The following is an 18,586-nucleotide window of genomic DNA, read 5'->3' as shown; positions in this document are numbered from 1 at the left end:
GATGGTAAAATAACATTTTTCCTCTTTTGCAAAATTGCCAGCACTCTCTAGTATCTTAAATAACAGAATTCTCTCACACACCCAACCATATATGGTGTCTTATTCTTTATCTTATATTTTAAAACGCATGTTCCTACTTTATTTTCAAAAGCGCACATTATAATCAGTTACAAATACAGCTTTGTCATCCAGTGCAAATTCCAGGTGGAAGAGGATTTTGGTCTTGAAAAATCTAGTCATGTAATTCACTTCTCCAGACAGGAAAAGGGTCTCAAAGCATGGTTCGAAGGATATCTCATTTCTAAAAGTGGATATTTACACTTCATTTTCCTCTACATCCATAAGTCTGCTCCTGTTCTGGGAAGGTTTGGGGTCCAGCCATTAGCCATCAGAAAACTCAGGCTATTCTGGAGATCGTCTGTGTATCCCCAGCAACAAGCTGCCAGTGGGTGTCTTCAGGACAGCTAGCCAGGCCATGGCCAGACCTGGGGTGCTTAGCAAACCTGCCTGTCCAGCTCATGTCTTCAGGACAGCTAGCCAGACCATGGCCCAGATCCCCAGTGCTGCCAGCCATGGAAAGGGCCACATACTCACTCCTGCATTTGCGCATGCTCTGCCTGAAGCCCACCCACACCCCGTCTTGCCCACCCCACACACTTCTTGACTTCCCTCCAACTTCCTCTTAACCATCAAGATGTTGCTCAAATGTCACTGCCTTTGCGAAGCCGCCCTAGCTGCCTCCATGCCCAGCAGAGGGTTTCTCCTCCACTCCAACAGTGCCTCATGGGACAGTAAGAACAACTGGGCTGACATCATGCGAAGGTGTCCCCTGTTCCTGTCATCTTTATGACTCCAGATTCTGGAGCCTGGCATGCTTACCTAATATGTGTTTACTGAATGGAGGAGCAAATGAATGAAAGAATGAGCAAACAATGTTTTTCACGTAAGCCATGGCAGGATCGGATGTCTTCTGACTTTGTTTTTCGCAGGTACAAAGTTAATTATTAGAGACATAGCACAACAAGAAGTGGGAGAGCACGTGGAGAGACAGTTTGTTTAGTTAACACAGAAGCAAGGCAGAGGCACACCCAGAGAGAAAGGGTAGGGGTGTCCCCGCTGTGAGGAGGAGCCAGATCGGTTTTTTGACTGAAACGCATCCAGAAGCATGGCCTGAAGGCAGTGCGACCGGAGATGGGAGCATCAGCCTAGTTCAAGTTAGATAGGGTGGGAGTTTGGTCTAAGGCAAAAGAAGAGGTCAGGCTTGAAATATATTTATCCCGAGAATAAGATTTGTAGAACTAATTGACTATTGAGATGATAGTCAGGAGGAAGAATGAGGTTAAACGCCAAGGTTTCTGTCTTGGGAGACGAAGATGCTGACATAATTATGTGAAAATGCAGAGAGATGAGCAGTTTGGGGAGAAAACATGAGTATTTATGTACTTATGTATTTATTTATATTTTGGCTGCTCTGCACAGCTTGCAGGACATCAGTTCCCCAACCAGGGGAATTGAACCCCAGGCCACCACAGTGAAAATGCTGAATCCTAACCACTAGTGACCAGGGAACTCTCCATGAGTTTGTTTTTAGAACTGTCAGGAGGGATGTTAGAAGTAGAGACCCGAAACTTTGGAGGGATCAGAACTGGAGAATAAAGAGTCATCTGAGTTTGCATAGCAATTTAAATAATGGCACTGATGGATAAATGCATAAACTGTATCATTCATTGTGTAGAATGAGAAAAGGAGAGAGCTGTGGAGAGAATCTTCTTGTGTTAGGGCAAGCTAACTGCTATTAATAAGCAACTGCCAAATCTCAGGGGTAGAACTCAAAAGAAGCTTTTTCTTGCTTATGCAACAATTTAGTGTTGGTATTTGGAGGGCAACCTTCCACGAGGTCACTCAGGGACCCAGGTTCCTTCTATCTTATGGCTCTGCCATTCCTAGGGAGGATAATGGGAAGACTGGAAGTAGCCTGTATCACTTTTGCTCATATTCCACCAGACAGAATTCAGTCACATGGTGGTCTCTTTTCCCGGGGGGCTGGGAAATGTAGTTTAGCTGTGTACTCAGGAGGGAAGGGGTTTCCCAGGTGGTGGGAGTAGTAAAGAATCTGCCTGCCAATGCAGGAAGAGACACAAGTTCAATCCCTGGGTCAGGAAGATTCCCCTAGAAGAGGGCACGGCAACCCACTGCAGTATTCTTGCCTGGAGAATCCCATGGACAGAGGAGTCTGGCGGGCTACAGTCCATTAGGGTCGCAAAGTTGGACACGACTGAAGCGACTTAGCATGTATGCTCGCCAGGAGGGAAAGAGGAACAGTCCTCACCACACTGAGGGGACACCACAATTTGAGGAAGAAGGATTTGCAGGAAACAGAAGAGAGCCTGGAGGAGAGAAACCAAGAGAAAATGAAGTCTAGGGAAAAAAAAGGGAGAAATGGTTCAAAGAAGAGCTGTCAGGAGCTAGCCTGGACTAGAGAAAGGCAAGCAAGGACGGAAGTGCAACAATGGAGCTCGAGCTTGAGCTCTTTCCGTTTTGTGCTGCAGGACCCTTGCTTGCCTCACGTGAGTCCAGGTCATGCTGGGGTCAAGTGCTGCAGAGGCAGAAATCGGAGAAGTCTGGGAAGAGGCCAGGGTCTAGCAATCAGTCAATGGTCCCAGCAACCTTAGCAGGTGGTTCCGATGAAGAAATGGAATCTCCAGCACTTCTGGAATAGGAACTTGCCTGAAGTCCCAGTACCATAATTGGCAGTTTCCTGGTTTTATTGTTCAGAAGCCCGGCTCTAATCTGTTCGGGGGCCTGAAAGTACTTTGGGAAGAAGGAAGGGAAGGGAAGTGGCTATATGCTGAGTTTCTACTCTGTGTCACCCGTGAAGTTTTTCACTTGAGTCTCAGCTGAAACCATGAGGATGGTATTACCCCATTTTACAGCTAAGGAAATGGAGGAACAAAAAAAGGTCAAGAGCTATCTGAGATCAAAAAGAGTGGACGTAGGATCTCTCCAGTGCACCATCAGAAAGGCTCTCCAGGGGCTTCCCGGGTGGCTCAATGGTATTAATAAAGAACCCACCTGCCAATGCAGGAGACACAGGTTTGATCCTGGATCTGGGAAGATCCCACACGGGGAGGAGCAACTAAGCCTGTGTACCACAACAACTGAGCCCATGTGCCCTAGAGCCCGAGCTCCGCAACCAGAGAAGCCACCGCATTAAGCCCATGCAGTGAAACTAGAGACTAGACCCCGCTCACCGCAACGAAGACCCAGCACAGCCAAAAATAAATAAATAAAATTATTATTATTATTTTTTTTAAAAAAACGCTGTCCAGCCCTCAGAGGGACCACAGGCCCTGGGGCAGAGCTGGGGAGGCTGGTGACTGGCAAGAGGAGAGGACTTCTGAGCTATTGTGTCTGAGTGTCCTGGAGGCAGGAGGGAGCCCCAGACTGGGGCAGGGCTCTGGTGGGGTGACGGGGCTGGTCAGACTGGCCCCACCCACCTCCCTCTGGCAGCCCCACCCCCAGCTTCCGGCCTCTCCAAACATTGGATCCAGCAGTGGACACACCAGTCCGCCAGCTCCAAGCTCTCATGGACCCTGAAGGTAAAGAAGCCTCCCAGACCTCTCTCCGCTGTGCCCCTGCACCACCCTCTGCCCCTCTTCTGCCCATCCCCGCATCCCATCTCGCCTCCGTCCTCAGCCTTCCTCCTCCAAGATCGAGTCTCCGCTGGTCCCCAGCTACTCTCTTACCTACCCCTGTCTCCCTCCAGCCTCTCTGACCCCAAGCACTCTTTTCTGCCCTCCAAAGGCCTCTTCTCACTCTAGTTTCTCTCTCCACCACGGGTCCCAAGTTGAGCTCTGGGGAAGAAAGGGGCTTGAGCTCTGGGAAATTCAGGGATGGCCTGGAAGTGGCCACATCTTTGTGGGTGCTGAAGGTGCAGGGTAGTGGGAGGCTGGAGCAGCTCCGGACTTTGCCTCTCACTAACAACTCTGGAGGAGTGAGGCAAAGTCCTATCCCATGCACCGTTAGGGCGGGGGAGGGGGCCTGAGTCCTGTGAGTCCTGGGATTCCAACGCATGTGAGGATGATGCCCAGAGGAGGCTGGATGCAGGATGGTACAGGCTAGGCTTTGGAGTCCAAAAGCCTCCTGTTCGAATCCAAGCTCCACTAGGAATAGGCTGTGTGACCTTGAGCCAGTCACTTGAGGTCTCAGGGCCCCATTTCCTTGTATCTGCAAAATGATAATACTATTAATAGTTTCCTGCTCCTGAGGTTGGGGATGGGGGCAGGGACTGACAGGAACATGGAGGGCTCCCTGCAGCTTCACAGTCCTCTCCCCAGCCTTCTCCTTCCCCAGCTCTGGCCTCCCTCCCCTGGGCCCTCTGGCTTGGCCATGGAACCAGCTCTTGGGGGTTCAAGACCAGTTCTCAGTTTAGAAATTATCTCAGAGGACTTCCCTGATGGTACAGTGGATAGGAATCCGCCTGCCAATGCAGGGAACAGGGCATCGATCCCTGATCCGGGAAGATCCCACGTGCCGCGGGCTCCTAAACTCTGTGTGCCCGTAGCTACTGAGCCTTCGTGCTGCAGCTACTGAAGCCCGTGGGCCTAGAGCCTGTGCTCCCGACAAGAGAAGCCGCCGCAGTGAGAAGCCTGTGAGCTGCAACCAAGAGTAGCCCCCCGCTCACTGCAACTATAGAAAGCTGGTGTGCAGCAACAAAGACCCAGCGCAACCAAAATTAAGCAAATAAATTTTTTTTTTTTTTAAAGAAATGATCTCAGAGTTAGAGCTGGGGTTCAGGTCCCATCCCTGCCACCAGCTAGTTGTGTGACCTTGAACAAGATGCTTAGCCTCGCTGTGCCTCAGTTTCCTCATTGGGTCAAGTGTAAACAGTGCCTACCTCAGGTTGTGGCGAGGATTACATGAGATAATACACGTCAGGCGCCTGGTACTGAGATCACTCAGTGCAGTTACGCTGGTGACGGTGTTGGGTCCTCACAATCGTCTCTCCAGCTCCGAGACCACCCCAGGTTCCAGTTCCATCCTTGGGATATGTGCTTGGATTGTCAACTCAAACTCCTCTGGTGCCAGCCACCAGCTCCATTTCTGTTTATGTCTCACCAGCTTCCCACTCAGACCGGAAACCTCAGGGTCACCTTTGACAGCTCCCTCTCCCTTGAACCCCAATATCCAGACAGTTGCTGCGTCCTATGGATTTACCTCCACGTCTTTGCGGTCCCGCCTCCCTCTGGGGGAGCCTTCCTCTGAGTGGTGGCCTTCGCGCATGTGATGGCACTGATGTTTAACCAAGCCAGAAGGGTTGGTGCTGGGATCACTTACCAGAAGTTAAGCCGGAGGGAGTAGTCAGATCAGTGGGGTGAGGCAGAGGCTGGGGACGCAGAGGAGAGGAGGGGCGAGGACAGAATTGGGCCAAAAGCAGATGGCAGGCTGGGACTTCCCTGGTGGTCCAGGGGCCAAGACTGTGCTCCCAATGCAGGGGACCTTGGTTCGGTCCCTGGTCAGGGAACAAGATCCTGCATACTGCAACTAAAGATCCTATACACTGCAGTGACTAAGACCCAGCACAGCCAAATTTTAAAAGAAGAAGAAGAAGCAGATGGCAAGCTGGTGGCCAAAGTGTGAGCAGGGGGAGATTCCCAGGTCTGGGGGTGTGGAGTGCAGGAGGCAGTCCCTGTAAACAGATGCTCTCCCTTTACCCTTTATCTTGGTTTGCTGCTTCCTTGCCTAGGCTGTTGCAATAGCCTTGCAACTTACATCTTTCAGGGCTTCCCAGGTGGCTCAGACAGTAAAGAATCTGCCTGCAATGTGGGAGACCTGGGTTCAATCCCTGGGTTGGGAAGATCTCTGGAGGAGGGCGTGACAACCCTCTCCAGTATTCTTGCCTGGAGAATTCCATGGACAGAGGAATCTGGCGGGTTACAGTCCATGCAGTTGCAAAAAGTCGGACACAACTGAGAGACTAAGCACATTACATCTTTCAAGAACCCTAGGCGTGAGACTTCCCAGGTGGTCCAGTGGCTAAGACTCTAGGCTCCCAATGTAGGGGGCCTAGGTTTGATCCCTGGTCAGGGAACTAGATCCCACACGCCACAGCTAAATATCCCACATGCCAAAACTAAAAAGATCTCACTTGTCACAGTGAAGATCAAAGATCCCGGAGGGGGTGGGGTGGGGTGGGGTGGAGGGGGGGCTGCAACTAAGACCTGGCACAGCATTTATTTAAGTAAATAAATAAATATTTTTTAAAAATCTTAAAGAAAAAAAAAAAATCCTAGGTACAACTTGCACACGGAAACTTAAAATTGCATTTTTCATCATGTGACTTCAGATCAACAGTTTGATGGATTTGCCATTGCCTGTCAAGTGAGACCCTAACTGTTTCCTGTTATTCAGGGCCTGCTCAGTCTGGCCCCTTCCTCCCACTCAGCTCTCTCTCTCACCATGTGCACCTTCGGCTCCATAAGCCTCAGGCCTTCCTCTGCCCATCTAGCCCCAGCCTATTCTCAGAGCCAGCCTTCTCTCCTTAACAACAGGTCTCCTCTCCTTGTCTGAAGCCCTGTAGATCGTTTTACCACTTGTGTGACGGGCAATCCCCTCTGGCTCTCTTTGGAGATCATTTAGCCTCTCTAGGGAGAGAAGGGGAAAAGAAAACTTCTGGAAGCCGAGGTGCTAATCAGCCTCTGTCTCCATCTGGTGTTTGCCAAATAAATAGATGGGAGAACAAAGCTGCCCGAGTCAGACATCTGGGTTCAACGACACCAGCTGGGTGGGCATTGGCTCAGGCCCTTAACGTGAGCCGCCCATTTCCTCCTCATTGTAATCCTGTACTTTTTTCATGAAACTGACTCTCAGAGAGGTTGGGAAATTGCCTAAGGTCACCCAGCCTGTAGGTGATGGAGCCAGGATTCAAATCAGGCATTTCCGACCAACCCCGCCCCTGCCCCCTACGCAGGCTATTCTTACTGCACCAGGGACAGAACGCTGGATCCCTGGATTGGCTTATAGAATTCTGTGAATAGTGATATAATAAATATATAATAACTTAAAAATAATTTAGTGAATTATGTGATAAGGTGGGATAAGTGAGGGGACTCTGGGTCAGCCTGCCTAGACTTATCCTGCCTTCACACACTTCAGAGCTGTGTGAACTTTGGGCAAATTACTTTCTTATTCAGTGCCTCAGTTTCCTTATCTGTAAAAGGGGGATAATAATAGTACCTACCTTACGAGTGTTGTTGGGAGGATTAAATGTATTAATATGTAGAAAATGCTTGGGAAAGGGCTAGGGAAGGACCATACGTGTTAGCTGTTATTCTTATTATACACGATGTCACTTCAGATTCTAATATAGACAAGTGGTAGCAGGCATCAGAGTTTTAAGAAAAACCTATAAATGCAAAACCTTTAAAACTGACATCTATTTAAATTTTTTTTCCAGTCAGTTGGGGAAAACCATCATCACTTGCTTTTAGCTGCAACATTTTTTCAGCCTCATATAAGTCACTGTTGTTCCAAGTACAAGCCACATGGTTACACATGGTTACACCCGGTCACATATCAAATTAAGAACAAAAACTTGTGGTATTTGTCTTACGTGCATTTGTAGAACCTGCCTTTGTGCCAGTTCATCAAAAGCATGATCAAGTACTTATTACATGAGTGGAAGAAAGATGCAGGGATGGGAGCTCTGATTCTAGCCCATTCCCTCTTTGTACCAAGCCACTGGCCAGTTAGGGCAACATAGAAAAATCAGTTAATAGGGATTCTCTGGAGGTCCAGAGGTTAAGAATCCACCTTGGAATGCATGGAATGCTGGTTTGATCCCTGGTCGGGAAACTAAGATTTCACATCCGTTGGAGCAGCTAAGCCCGTTCGCCACAACTACTGAGCCAAGCATTCCAGAGCCTGTGCACCCATAGAGAGGTTTGTGTACTAGAACAGAAGGTGGCAAGTGCTGCCATAATTAAGACCCAGAGCAATTAAGACCTGATGCAGCCAAATAAGAGTGAGGAAAGTTTAAAAAAAAATCAGTCAACAATCCAGAATCCAGACGAGAATAGTAAAAGTGCCAGTGGTGGGAGGAGGGAGGAGGAATCTTCAAATATTCTGCCAGAGTCTTCAGTTTATCTGCATCTTTTTACATTATTTGTAAAGAGAGAAATGCAGGAAATTTCCCCAGATGCTTTGTGTGTGTGCATGCTCAGTCGGTTCAGTCATGTCTGATTCTTTGTGACCCCATGGATTGTAGCCTGCCAGGCTTCTCTTTCCATGAGATTTCCCAGGCAAGAATACCAAGTGGGTTGCCATTTCCTCCTCCAGGAGATCTTTCTGACTTAGGGATTGAACCCTCATCTCTTGCGTCCAGCAAGAGGCAGGCGGATTCTTTACATCTAGTGCCACCTGGGAAGCCCCACCCCCTACCCCCCCATCCCCACCCAGATGCTTCAGATTCCCTCAAAAACAGAGATGCCAGTTTCTTTGAATCCTCTCCCCCTGCAGTAGAAGCACAGAGTCTTAACACTGTACTATCAGGGGAGTCCCAGAGATGCCAATATTAAAAAAAAATTCTGGAATAACCAATGAAGAAAGTATTACCTTGAGAGATCAAGGTGATACCTCACAGGGTCACACTATAATCTCTGAAGTCCAGGTGTCTTGAGAGACTATTTACATAGAACAACAGTGAGGATAAAAAGGGGACAGACAGGGCTTACAGCTGTTTCCTCAGTGCTGCAACTTCTGCTCAGGCAGCTGCAAAAACAGCCTGCTTCTCCTGTGCAGTTCCTTTCAGCTTCAGCAGCTAATTAGGAGAGCCTTATTTTCAAAGCTCCCCACAGGAATTTCTGTTGTTCGAAATGCACAAGAGAGTTGGGGCTTAATGAAATCCAGATGTATTTATTTGTTTTTCAGGAACATTCTGCATTTACAATGGCTGATCTTGCCTAAGAGAGCCAGACAGGAAGCCCTGCTGGAGGAGGCAGTGTGGTTCTAAAGCTAAAACTACCTTCTTTGGACAGGGAAGACCAGGGTCCACGCTGGTCATTTTCTTTTCTTTTCTTCTAATTTTTTTGTTTTGTTTTGCTGGAAGGCATGGCCTACGGGATCTTAGTTCCCCAACCAGGGATTGAAACCAGGCCCTTTGCAGTGAAAGCACAGAGTCCTAACCAGTGGGCCACCAGGGAAGCCCCATTTTCTAGCTCTGTTCTTTAGGTAACTTCCCTTTGCATTTCTGAACCTAGATTCTCTGTCTTAGTGACCTCTATCATGAAGAATGGCAGTAGGTAGAATTTGACTTTGTGTATATATATGTATGTATATGTATATATTTGTGTATATATATATGTAGGCTTCCCAGGTAGCTCAGCTGGTTAAAGAATCTGCCTGCAATGCAGGAGACCTCAGTTTGATTCCTGGGTCAGGAAGTTCCCCTGGAGAAACGATAGGCTACCCACTCCAGTATTCTTGGGCTTCCCTGGTGGCTCAGGGTCTATAAAGAATCCACCTGCAATGCAGGAGACCTGGGTTCGATCCCTGGGTTGGGAGGTGGCATAGCAACCCACTCCAGTATTCTTGCCTGGAGAGTCCCCACGGACAGAGGAACCTGGCAGGCTACAGTCCATGGGGTTGCAAAGATAGTGACTAAGCACAGCACCCCACACATATATATAGCAAGTGCCAGGCATGTGGTACTCACCAAGGTATAATAGTCACACAGGTTCTCGTCCTGTGGTTCAGAAACTCTCAATTCTGTTATGAATTAGAATTAAGCTACCACATTCCAGACCAGTTACATTAGAATCTCTGAGGGTGGGGCCAAAACATTATATACATTTGGCACAGCTCTCTGGATAATTCCATTGTGTAGCCAAGGTTGAGAATCACTGCTCTATTCATCGTCCCAAAAAATTTCCTTGACCTTATCCTAAACGAAGGTCCTCTCTTTCCTTTCCATTTTTATCTATTTGTTTTACTTTTTCATTATAGAGAAATTTCAAATGTACACAAGGTAGATAGAAAAGTATGATGAATTCTCACATACCCATCATCCAGCTTCAACAACCACCAACTTTTGGCCAATCCAGTCCCATCCATACTCCCCCACCCTTTTCTTTTGGTGATGCCACTCCACATGGAGGCTCTTAGTTCCTTGACCAGGGATTGAACCTGTTCCCCTTGCAGGGAAAGGATGGAGTCTTAACCACTGGACTGCCAGGGAAGTCCCCATACCCTTTAATTTCTAACTTCCAAGACTATCTTAAAGGAAACCCAGCTCTCAAATATTTCCATACATAAATATCTCAGTATTTTGTTATTTTTTAATTGTTTTTAAAATATACATTTTTGGATCACAACCATAACCCACTTCAAAAAAATATTTCCTTAATGTTACCAAATACCCAGTCAGTTTCAGATTTTCAACTGTTTTGTAAATGTTCTAATTTGATTTCAATTTGTTTGTTTGAAGTAGGATCCAAATAAGATCCATTGTGACTGGTTAGTATGTGGTTTGGAGAAGGCAATGGCACCCCACTCCAGTACTCTTGCCTGGAAAATCCCATGGATGGAGGAGCCTGGTAGGCTCCGGTCCATGGGGTCGCTAAGAGTCAGACACAACTGAGTGACTTCACTTTCACTTTTCACTTTCATGCATTGGAGAAGGAAATGGCAACCCACTCCAGTATTCTTGCCTGGAGAATCCCAGGGACAGAGGAGCGTAGTGGGCTGCCCTCTATGGGGTTGCACAGAGTTGGACACAACTGAGGCGACTTAGCAGCAGCAGCAGCAGTATGTGGTTTAGATTCTTTTAATCTTTGGTTTTCCTTGCAATGTATGGGTGGCGCTAGTGGTAAAGAACACTCTGGCCAATGCAGGAGACTGTAAGAGACTCAGGTTGGATCCTGGGGTTGGGAAAATCCTCTGGGGGAGGGTATGGTAACCCACTCCAGTATTCTTGCCTAGAGAATCCCATGGACACAGGAGCCTGGGGAGCTATAGCCCCATAGGGCTCCAAAGAGACAGACACAACTGAATTGGGCTATCTTCTGGAGAGTTTCCTATGGTCTGAATTTGGCTGGCTGTATCCCAGTGGTATGGTTTAAAACATTGTTCTGTCTTCTGGTTTTCTTGTGAATTGGTGGTTGCATTAGAAGTGTGATCTGACTCTGGTTCAGCTGTTTTGGCAAGAATATTCCACAGGTTGGGGGGTGTTCTTTCTGGAGTGCCCAGTATCTGGTTGACTTTCCTCTTGATGTTGGCTTTTGATCCAATCCCTGGATCCACTGGGTTACTAGGGTTGCAAAATGATTCCTGCCTTTTGGCAGAGTATTGGTTCTTGTTTTTATGTAAGCAGACAACAATTCAAAGCTTTTTGGTAAATTTACCAAGTTATGCCATCATCACCAGACCATTTCCATCACCCCAGTAAGATCCCATGTTGTTTAATTTTCAGCCCCAGACAATCACTCATCTGATGTCTTGTCTCTCTCCATTCACCTTTTCTGGATGTTTTATATAAACCAAGGTATACAACAGGTGGTTTTGTGTGAGCACTGGTTCTTAACCTTTCTGTGCATCTGAATCCCACAGGGAGCATTTCCAAAACTTGGGTTCATGGGAACCGCCCTGGAAAGATTTTGATTCAATTGATCTGGGATGGACCTGAGCAGCAGAGTCTAGAAAGCTCCCAGGGGATTCTGATGTGCAGCCCAGGCCCTCCTTTCTCAACTTCCATCCCCCACACCTCACTTCCCATGACCATGTGGCTTCTGCCTCAGAAACAATCTTCCATTTGCCCCAACCCCACCCCGGCTCTTCCATTGGTTTCTGCCCAGTTCAGAGCTTCCTCACTTTCTGTCTGGCCAGTTGCCCCAGCCTCCTTTTGCCTCCCAACCCGTCTCCAGTTAATGGCTGAAGTGACCTTTCTAGAACTCAGTCATAATCATACCATTCCCTCCTTTAAAATTCTATGATGGCTCCCAGGATTTGTCCAAAGTTCTCCGTTAATTGGTTTAGCCCCTTTTTCACTCTGGCCTCAAGCTCGAGACATTTCTCCCATGAATCCTCCACAGCCCTCCGTCACCTCCTTTATCTTCTTGCTTCTGAACCTTGAGGACTTGCTCTTTTAGTACGAAGTGTCTTGCCCTCCCTCCTCCCCACCCCCTCGCCCCTGCCTGGCAAACATGACTCATCCTTTAAGTGATGAGCTTAAATGACCTTCATGTCATGTCATGAGCTTCATGACCACTGAAGTGCCCCACTTCCTCGGGACGTTTAGTCATTTCTTCCTTTTCACTCTCGGTAAATGCTTCATTCATCCCTTCAGCTAACACACCTACTGTGTGCTAGTGTCCCTGCTGTTGTTCAGTCACTCAGTCATGTCTGACTCTGCAACCCCATGGACTACAGCACGCCAGGCTTCCCCGTCCTTCAGCATCTCCCAGAGCTTGCTCAAATTCATGTCCATTGAGTCTGTGATGCCATCCAACAGTCTCATCCTCTGTCGCCCCCTTCTCCCACCTTCAATCTTTCCCAGCGTCAGAGTCTTTTCCAGTGAATCAGCTCTTCACATCCTGTGGCCAAAGTATTGAAGCTTTAGCATCAGTGCTTCCAGTGAATATTTAGGGTTGAATTTCCTTTGTGTTCTTGAGGGTGTTAGAAATATAAACTCCCTGAATTTTTATAACAAGTCTATGGGGTTTTCAGTGTTATTCCCATTACAGTTGGGACACAGAAGGTCCCCTGAAAGGTAGAGCCACCTGCCCAGGATCACTTAGTTAAATGTAATAGAAGCAGTATTGGAACCCATACTGAGTGGTCCTGGAGTCTGGGCTCTGATTCCTTCCACTGTGCCACCTCTCTGCTCAGATAAATATCATTAAACACTTAGTTTCAAACTAAACAATATAAGGGGACTTCCCTGGTGGTCCAGTGGTTAAGACTAGGCACTGCCAATGGGGTGTAAGTTTGATCCCCGGTGGGGGAATTAAGATCCCACATGCCTTTCGCATGACCAAAAGATAAAAATAATGTGAAACTGGACTTACCTGACGGTCCAGTGGTTAAGAATCTGCCTGCCAATGCAGGAGACTTGACGAGTTTGATCTCTGGTCAGGGAAGATTCCACATTCCTTGGGGGCAATTAAGTCCTCGGGCCAACAACTATTGAAGCCCACCGTCCTGGAGCTCATACTCCACACCAAGAGAAGCCGCTGCAATGAGAAGCCTCTGAGGCACAACTAGAGAAAAGCCTTTGCAGCAACAAAAACCCAGTGCAGCCAAAAATAAATAAATAATTTTTAAAAATAATATGAAATTGTCAATATACAAGCCGCACACTCGTTTGGGTCAGCGTGCCAGGCACTTGGGCTATAGCAGAAAAGTCAGTGGACCTCTTGGCCCCAGGGAGAAAACACCAGCAGAAGATGACATTGATGGATGAACAAGGAGCTGGGTGAGCACGTGACCTGGCTTAGGCGGTCTATGAGAGCCCCCGGCCAAGGAAGTAATGTCTAAGAGAAGATCTGAAGAGGACTGAGAAGTGAAGAGGGAGTCTGGGGCGAGGGTGAGGAAAGGGACTTCAGGAGGCAGTAACAACCTCAGAATAGTATAGGCGAAGGCCTGAAAGCTAAGAGAAAGAGCTGCCCATTCTGCTACCCAGCAGTTAGTACCTGGCACGGAGCAAGTGCTCAGCAAGGATTTGTCCAAAGAATAAATGAAAAATGGAAAGAAGTCAAGAGAGCTGGCACGAATACAATGAAAGTGAGGCTTTAAGCAGGAGAGCGATCCACTTAAATTTCCGTTTTTACGGTTTGATTTTTAAAGTCAGGTTTAACGAGGTATAACCACAGAGTAAAATTCACCCTTTCCTGTGTCAGCTTCTATGAGTCATGACAAATGCATCAGTACTGTGGCCACTATCACAAACAACATCTAGGCTAGTTCAATCACATCCCCAAACTGGGCGCTGCGCCCTTTGTGGGCAGCCCCTCCCCCACCCTCAGGCAACCCCTGTTCTGTTCTCTGTTGCGTCATTTTGCTTTTTCAAGAACATGGTTACATAGATGGACTCAAATAACATGTCACTTTTCTTTTTTTGGCTGTGCTGGGTTTTCATCACAGCATTCAGGGTCCCCTGCATTGGAAGGCAAATTCTGAACCACTGGGCCACCAGGGAAGTCCCAGCATGTCCTTTTTTGAATCTGGCTTCTTTACTTAGAATAATGCATTTGAGACGTGTGCCTGTTGGGTGTATCAGTAGTTCATCTCTTTTTTCATTGCCAAGTCGAATTCCATTGTATACATGCATCACAGTTTGTTTATCTGATACTCACCAGTCCAAAAATTCAAATTTACTTTAAAAAGTAAACATCACGGCACCTGGGTCTGAATGGAGTGTGGGCCTTTGCATCCACCTCTGCTCTTTGTTCACTGGCCTTTTGCCTGGCTGGATCGTGAATGGTGGAGGCAGGACTATGTCTTTTTCATTGACTTTGTTCCCAGCACCTGGCCAGGCTACAGCTGGTTCTGAGGAGCGAATGGGAAGCCACTTGGGTCGTTGCAGAGAAGAACGTGGGGAAGGAGGGTCAGGCGCAAGCACGATCTGTGGCTGGGGTTGGGAGGGGCAGGTGCTTGGTTTTGGGAAAGAAAGGCTGAAAAAAAGGGCCTTGGGCTTCCCAGATGTCTGGGTGGTAAAGAATCCACCTGCCAAGGCAGGAGATGGCAACCCACTCCAGTATTCTTGCCTGGAAAATTCCATGGACAGAGGAATCTGGCAGGCTACAGTCCTTGGGGTCACAAAGAGTCAGACACAACTGAGCGACTGAGCAGGCATGCACCTTCTGAGAGTAGAGCAAGCCAGACCATCTGGCCTTAACTTCAACTTGGAGCAGGACTTGCTGGTGGTCCAGTGGTTAAGATTCCATGCTCCCAATGCAGGGGGTATGGGTTCAATCCCTGGGGCAGGGGGTGGGGGTGGGCGGACTAAGATCCCCACATGTGGCGTGGCCAAAAAACAAAATCTTCAACTTGGAGTGAAAGTAGGGGAAATGAAACTAAACAACCCCCTTTACAGGCTATCGACTTGTCACCTCTGCCCGCTTCAAGCGAAGTCCATCTACGGCGCCCTCCACGAGGCTGTAGTTCTTCTCTTGACTAACAGATGGCGGTGTTGCACCATTCTGTGGTCACCCCGCTCATTTCAACAGACACAGGGGCCCGGCAGTAAGGACCTCAGAGAGCACTTTGTCCTTAACGCTTAAAGGGCTCGCCCACACTCCTGAAGCTCTGTCTCGAAAAGCAAAGGCTCAAACACAATCTCCCCGTGTTCTTTCCTCCTTACACAATTCCATCTCTAGAGACAAGGCACATTTTGGAAGGCAAAGGTGAAGCACAGATGCCCGTGACCCTGAGGCCCGGCTGGCCTCACTCTGCTGTCAGCTTGTTTTGTGACCTCAGTTGGCTTGCCTTTCCTTTCTGGTCCTCAGTCTCCACGTCTATAAAAAGCTGAACTTCCAGCTTTAAAATTCTTGGTGCTATGGAGAAGACAGGGATCGGAAAGACATACAGCTCATGTTCTCCTGGGAGCTTCAGCTAGTAAATAACCCATCCTTCTATGCCAGGCAGATGGAAAAGCCACAGAATGACATTTTAGGTGGCTGCAAGTCTCTTATAGTTGACAATAGCTGTTGATCCAGCACTGGGTTTACCAGATACAATACAGGGCACTCAGTTGAATCTCAGATAACTGACAGATAATTTTTAAGAGTAAGCATGTTCTAAATATTGCCTATAATTTATTTATACTAAAAAAACTTTGATGTTTGTCAGAAATTTAAATTTAACTAGGGGACTTCCTGGCGGTTCAGTGGTTAAGAATCTGCCTGCCAATGCAGGGGACACAGGTTCGATCCCTGGTCCTGGAAGATCTCACATGAGCCCTAGCACCCTGGAGTCCATGATCTGCAACAAGAGAAACCACTACAGTGGTGCCTGCACACTGTAACTCTAGAGTAGCCCCTTGTTGCATAGAGAAAGATTGCACACGGTAATGAAGACCCCGTGCAGCCAAAAATAAATACATACATAAATTTAACTAGGTGTCATTCAGTCAATCTGGCAACCTTGTTCAGCTTACAAGGCCTACCCAATGCCTCAGCCTCTCTCCCAGGACCCCCAGATCTTCACCCTGACTGGCTAGTGCCCAATCCAGCCAGCTGTTAAATATTTTGACCATCACCCGACTATCAGAAAGGCAGCCAACATGTAACGCCGTTCTCTCTCTTTCCCTCCCAGGCCTGGCGCATCTGCTGCCTCCTGCCACTCTGGCCGCCCTGGCAGACAGCTGGCTCCGAGAGGACTGCCCAGGCCTCAACTACGTGGCCTTGGTCTCGGGGACAGCCCCCTTGCAGGCGGTGCTGTGGGCAAAGTCCCCAGGGGTGCTGGCAGGGAGGCCCTTCTTTGATGCCATCTTTGCCCAAGTCAACTGCCAGGTCTCCTGGTTCCTCCCTGAGGGATCAAAGCTGGTGCCTGTGGCCAAGGTGGCCGAGGTCCGGGGCCCTGCCCACTGCCTGCTGCTGGGGGAGCGGGTGGCCCTTAACACGCTGGCCCGCTGTAGCGGAGTTGCCAGCATGGCTGCTGCTGCGGTAGAGACTGCCAGGGGGACTGGCTGGGCCGGGCATGTGGCAGGCACGAGGAAGACTACACCAGGCTTCCGGCTGGTGGAGAAATACGGGCTCCTAGTGGGTGGGGCTGCCGCCCACCGCTACGACCTTGGCGGGCTGGTGATGGTGAAGGACAACCATGTCATGGCAGCCGGTGGTGTGAAAAAGGTGTCTATCTGTCCAGCTGAGCCCCTACCCTGGCCCTGCTCCAACCCCAGCCCCCATCACAGTCCTTACCCCCAGCCACTCCTTGGTGAAACAGTGATGGCCTGGGGGTGGGCGGGGATGTGAGACTCCTCGACCCCTCAGAGGTTCCATCTGTGAAGTGAGGGGTTGGACTTGCTTCTTCTCCAGCCTTCTTCAGCTGGTTGGTATGAGGCTCATGGGCAAAGGACGAACTATTGGGAAGCCAGTGTTGATGACTCTACAACCTTGGGCAGTTCACTCGAATTCCCGGGACCTGTTTCCTTTATGTGAAACTGTGCTTGAAGACCTCTTTGAGTCTTAATATTCTGAGTCAATTGAACTCAGGTCCAAATGCCAAAGTGTGCTGAATCTGGCCCTTTTTGCCTCACAAAAATGGTAATTTCATGTGGTTTCACCTAATGTGTGTGTGCTAATGTGCAAGGAGCCATTTCCATGCCCCGTTTCCTCATGAACCCCAAGTGTTAGTCACTCAGTCATGTTCGACTCTTTGCCACCCCACGGACTGTAGCCCACCAGGCTCCTCTGTCCGTGGGATTCTCAAGGCAAGAATACGGGAGTGGGTTGCCGTGAACCCCAAGCTCGTCTATCTTTCGTGTGACAGTCCCAGCTCACTTGCCCTGGGGGGCCAGGTGCCACCCGGTCTCACTGTCACCCCTCCGGCCTGCCAGGCGGTGCGGGCGGCCCGGCGGGCGGCCAACTTCGCCCTGAAGGTGGAGGTGGAGTGCAGCAGCCTGCAGGAGGCTGTGGAGGCGGCCGAGGCAGGAGCGGACCTCGTCTTGCTGGACAACTTCAGGCCTGAGGTGAGGCTGGGGCGGCTTTCTGGGGAGGGGCTGGGTTGGGGGCTCTCACCTCTCCCCCGTTCGTGTCCCGCAGGAGCTGCACCCCACGGCTGCCACGCTGAAGGCCCAGTTCCCCAGTGTGAGTGTGGAGGCCAGCGGGGGCGTCAGGCTGGACAACCTCCCGCAGTTCTGTGGGCCCCACATCGATGTCATCTCCTTGGGGATGCTGACGCAGGCGGCCCCGGCCCTCGATTTCTCCCTCAAGCTGTTTGCTGAAGGGGCCACTCCAGTGCCCCACGCCCGCCGGTCCTAAAGCCGAGGAGGCTACCCAGGCAGTGGGATAAGGTGGTTTCATGGGACCCTCGAGGTTTCTTTAAGTCCAGTGGCCAACAGGACACTTTGGTGTTAGACTGTGCTGAGGCCGGCTCTGCCACGCGCTGCCTGGGGGACCGCGAAGGACTGACTTCTCTGCTCACTTCAGTTTCCTAATCTGTAAAATGGGTCTAATCAACCTCACGGACTTCTTGGGGGTGATAATTAGTACAGGGTAAATGCTCAGTAAATATTAGAAATTGCCATCATTCATGTGTTCTAAGATGCACTTTTTTTTCTTCCACACACGGAAGTCCCCTTTAACTAACAGCGTCTAATGGGCCCTGTCAGACAGACATGAGTTGTCACTCAGCCCTTGTGGTCTGTGCATGTGGCTTGTAGGTACAACGTGATTACGATCTATGTGGAAATTAGTCCAAAACAACACTTCCAACAAGCATAAAATAGAAATTGTAAGTACTAAGAAAGGGCTGGTTTGACAGTTTTCTTTTTGACTAAGTGTGTGTGTTTTGGGGCTTCCCAGGTGGTGAAGTCGTAAAAGAATCTGCCTGCTGATGCAGGAGATGCAAGAGACATGGGTTTGATCGCTGG

The 18,586-nt window shown here is 49.0% G+C and overlaps 1 protein-coding gene across 2 annotated transcripts; it reads left to right on the top strand.

Annotated features, from left to right (window-relative positions):
- The first annotated feature begins 3,545 nt into the window (after positions 1–3,545).
- On the top strand, positions 3,546–18,232 carry QPRT (quinolinate phosphoribosyltransferase). 2 transcript variants are annotated; one of them, XM_055561817.1, is made up of 4 exons: positions 3,546–3,599; positions 16,309–16,844; positions 17,552–17,683; positions 17,757–18,232. In XM_055561817.1, exons 1-4 carry the CDS (start codon positions 3,587–3,589, stop codon positions 17,973–17,975), a joined length of 900 nt encoding a protein of 299 aa, XP_055417792.1. In that variant the 5' UTR covers positions 3,546–3,586; the 3' UTR covers positions 17,976–18,232. The 2 variants fall into 2 exon arrangements, with proteins under 2 accessions (XP_055417792.1, XP_055417791.1); XM_055561816.1 differs by having other exon boundaries at positions 17,552–18,232.
- Positions 18,233–18,586: the final 354 nt, after the last annotated feature.

The sequence above is a fragment of the Bubalus kerabau genome, chromosome 23 (genome assembly GCF_029407905.1).
Source record: "Bubalus kerabau isolate K-KA32 ecotype Philippines breed swamp buffalo chromosome 23, PCC_UOA_SB_1v2, whole genome shotgun sequence".
In the NCBI taxonomy this organism is placed as follows: domain Eukaryota; kingdom Metazoa; phylum Chordata; class Mammalia; order Artiodactyla; family Bovidae; genus Bubalus; species Bubalus kerabau.
This window is presented reverse-complemented; position numbering and strand designations above follow the sequence as displayed.

What these genes read in the sequence shown, in the direction of transcription:
- QPRT (XM_055561816.1), top strand. An exon ending in CAGCCGGTGGTGTGAAAAAG is followed by an intron (nt 16,845 to 17,551) that starts GTGTCTATCTGT and finishes CCGGCCTGCCAG; the next exon opens with GCGGTGCGGGCGGCCCGGCG.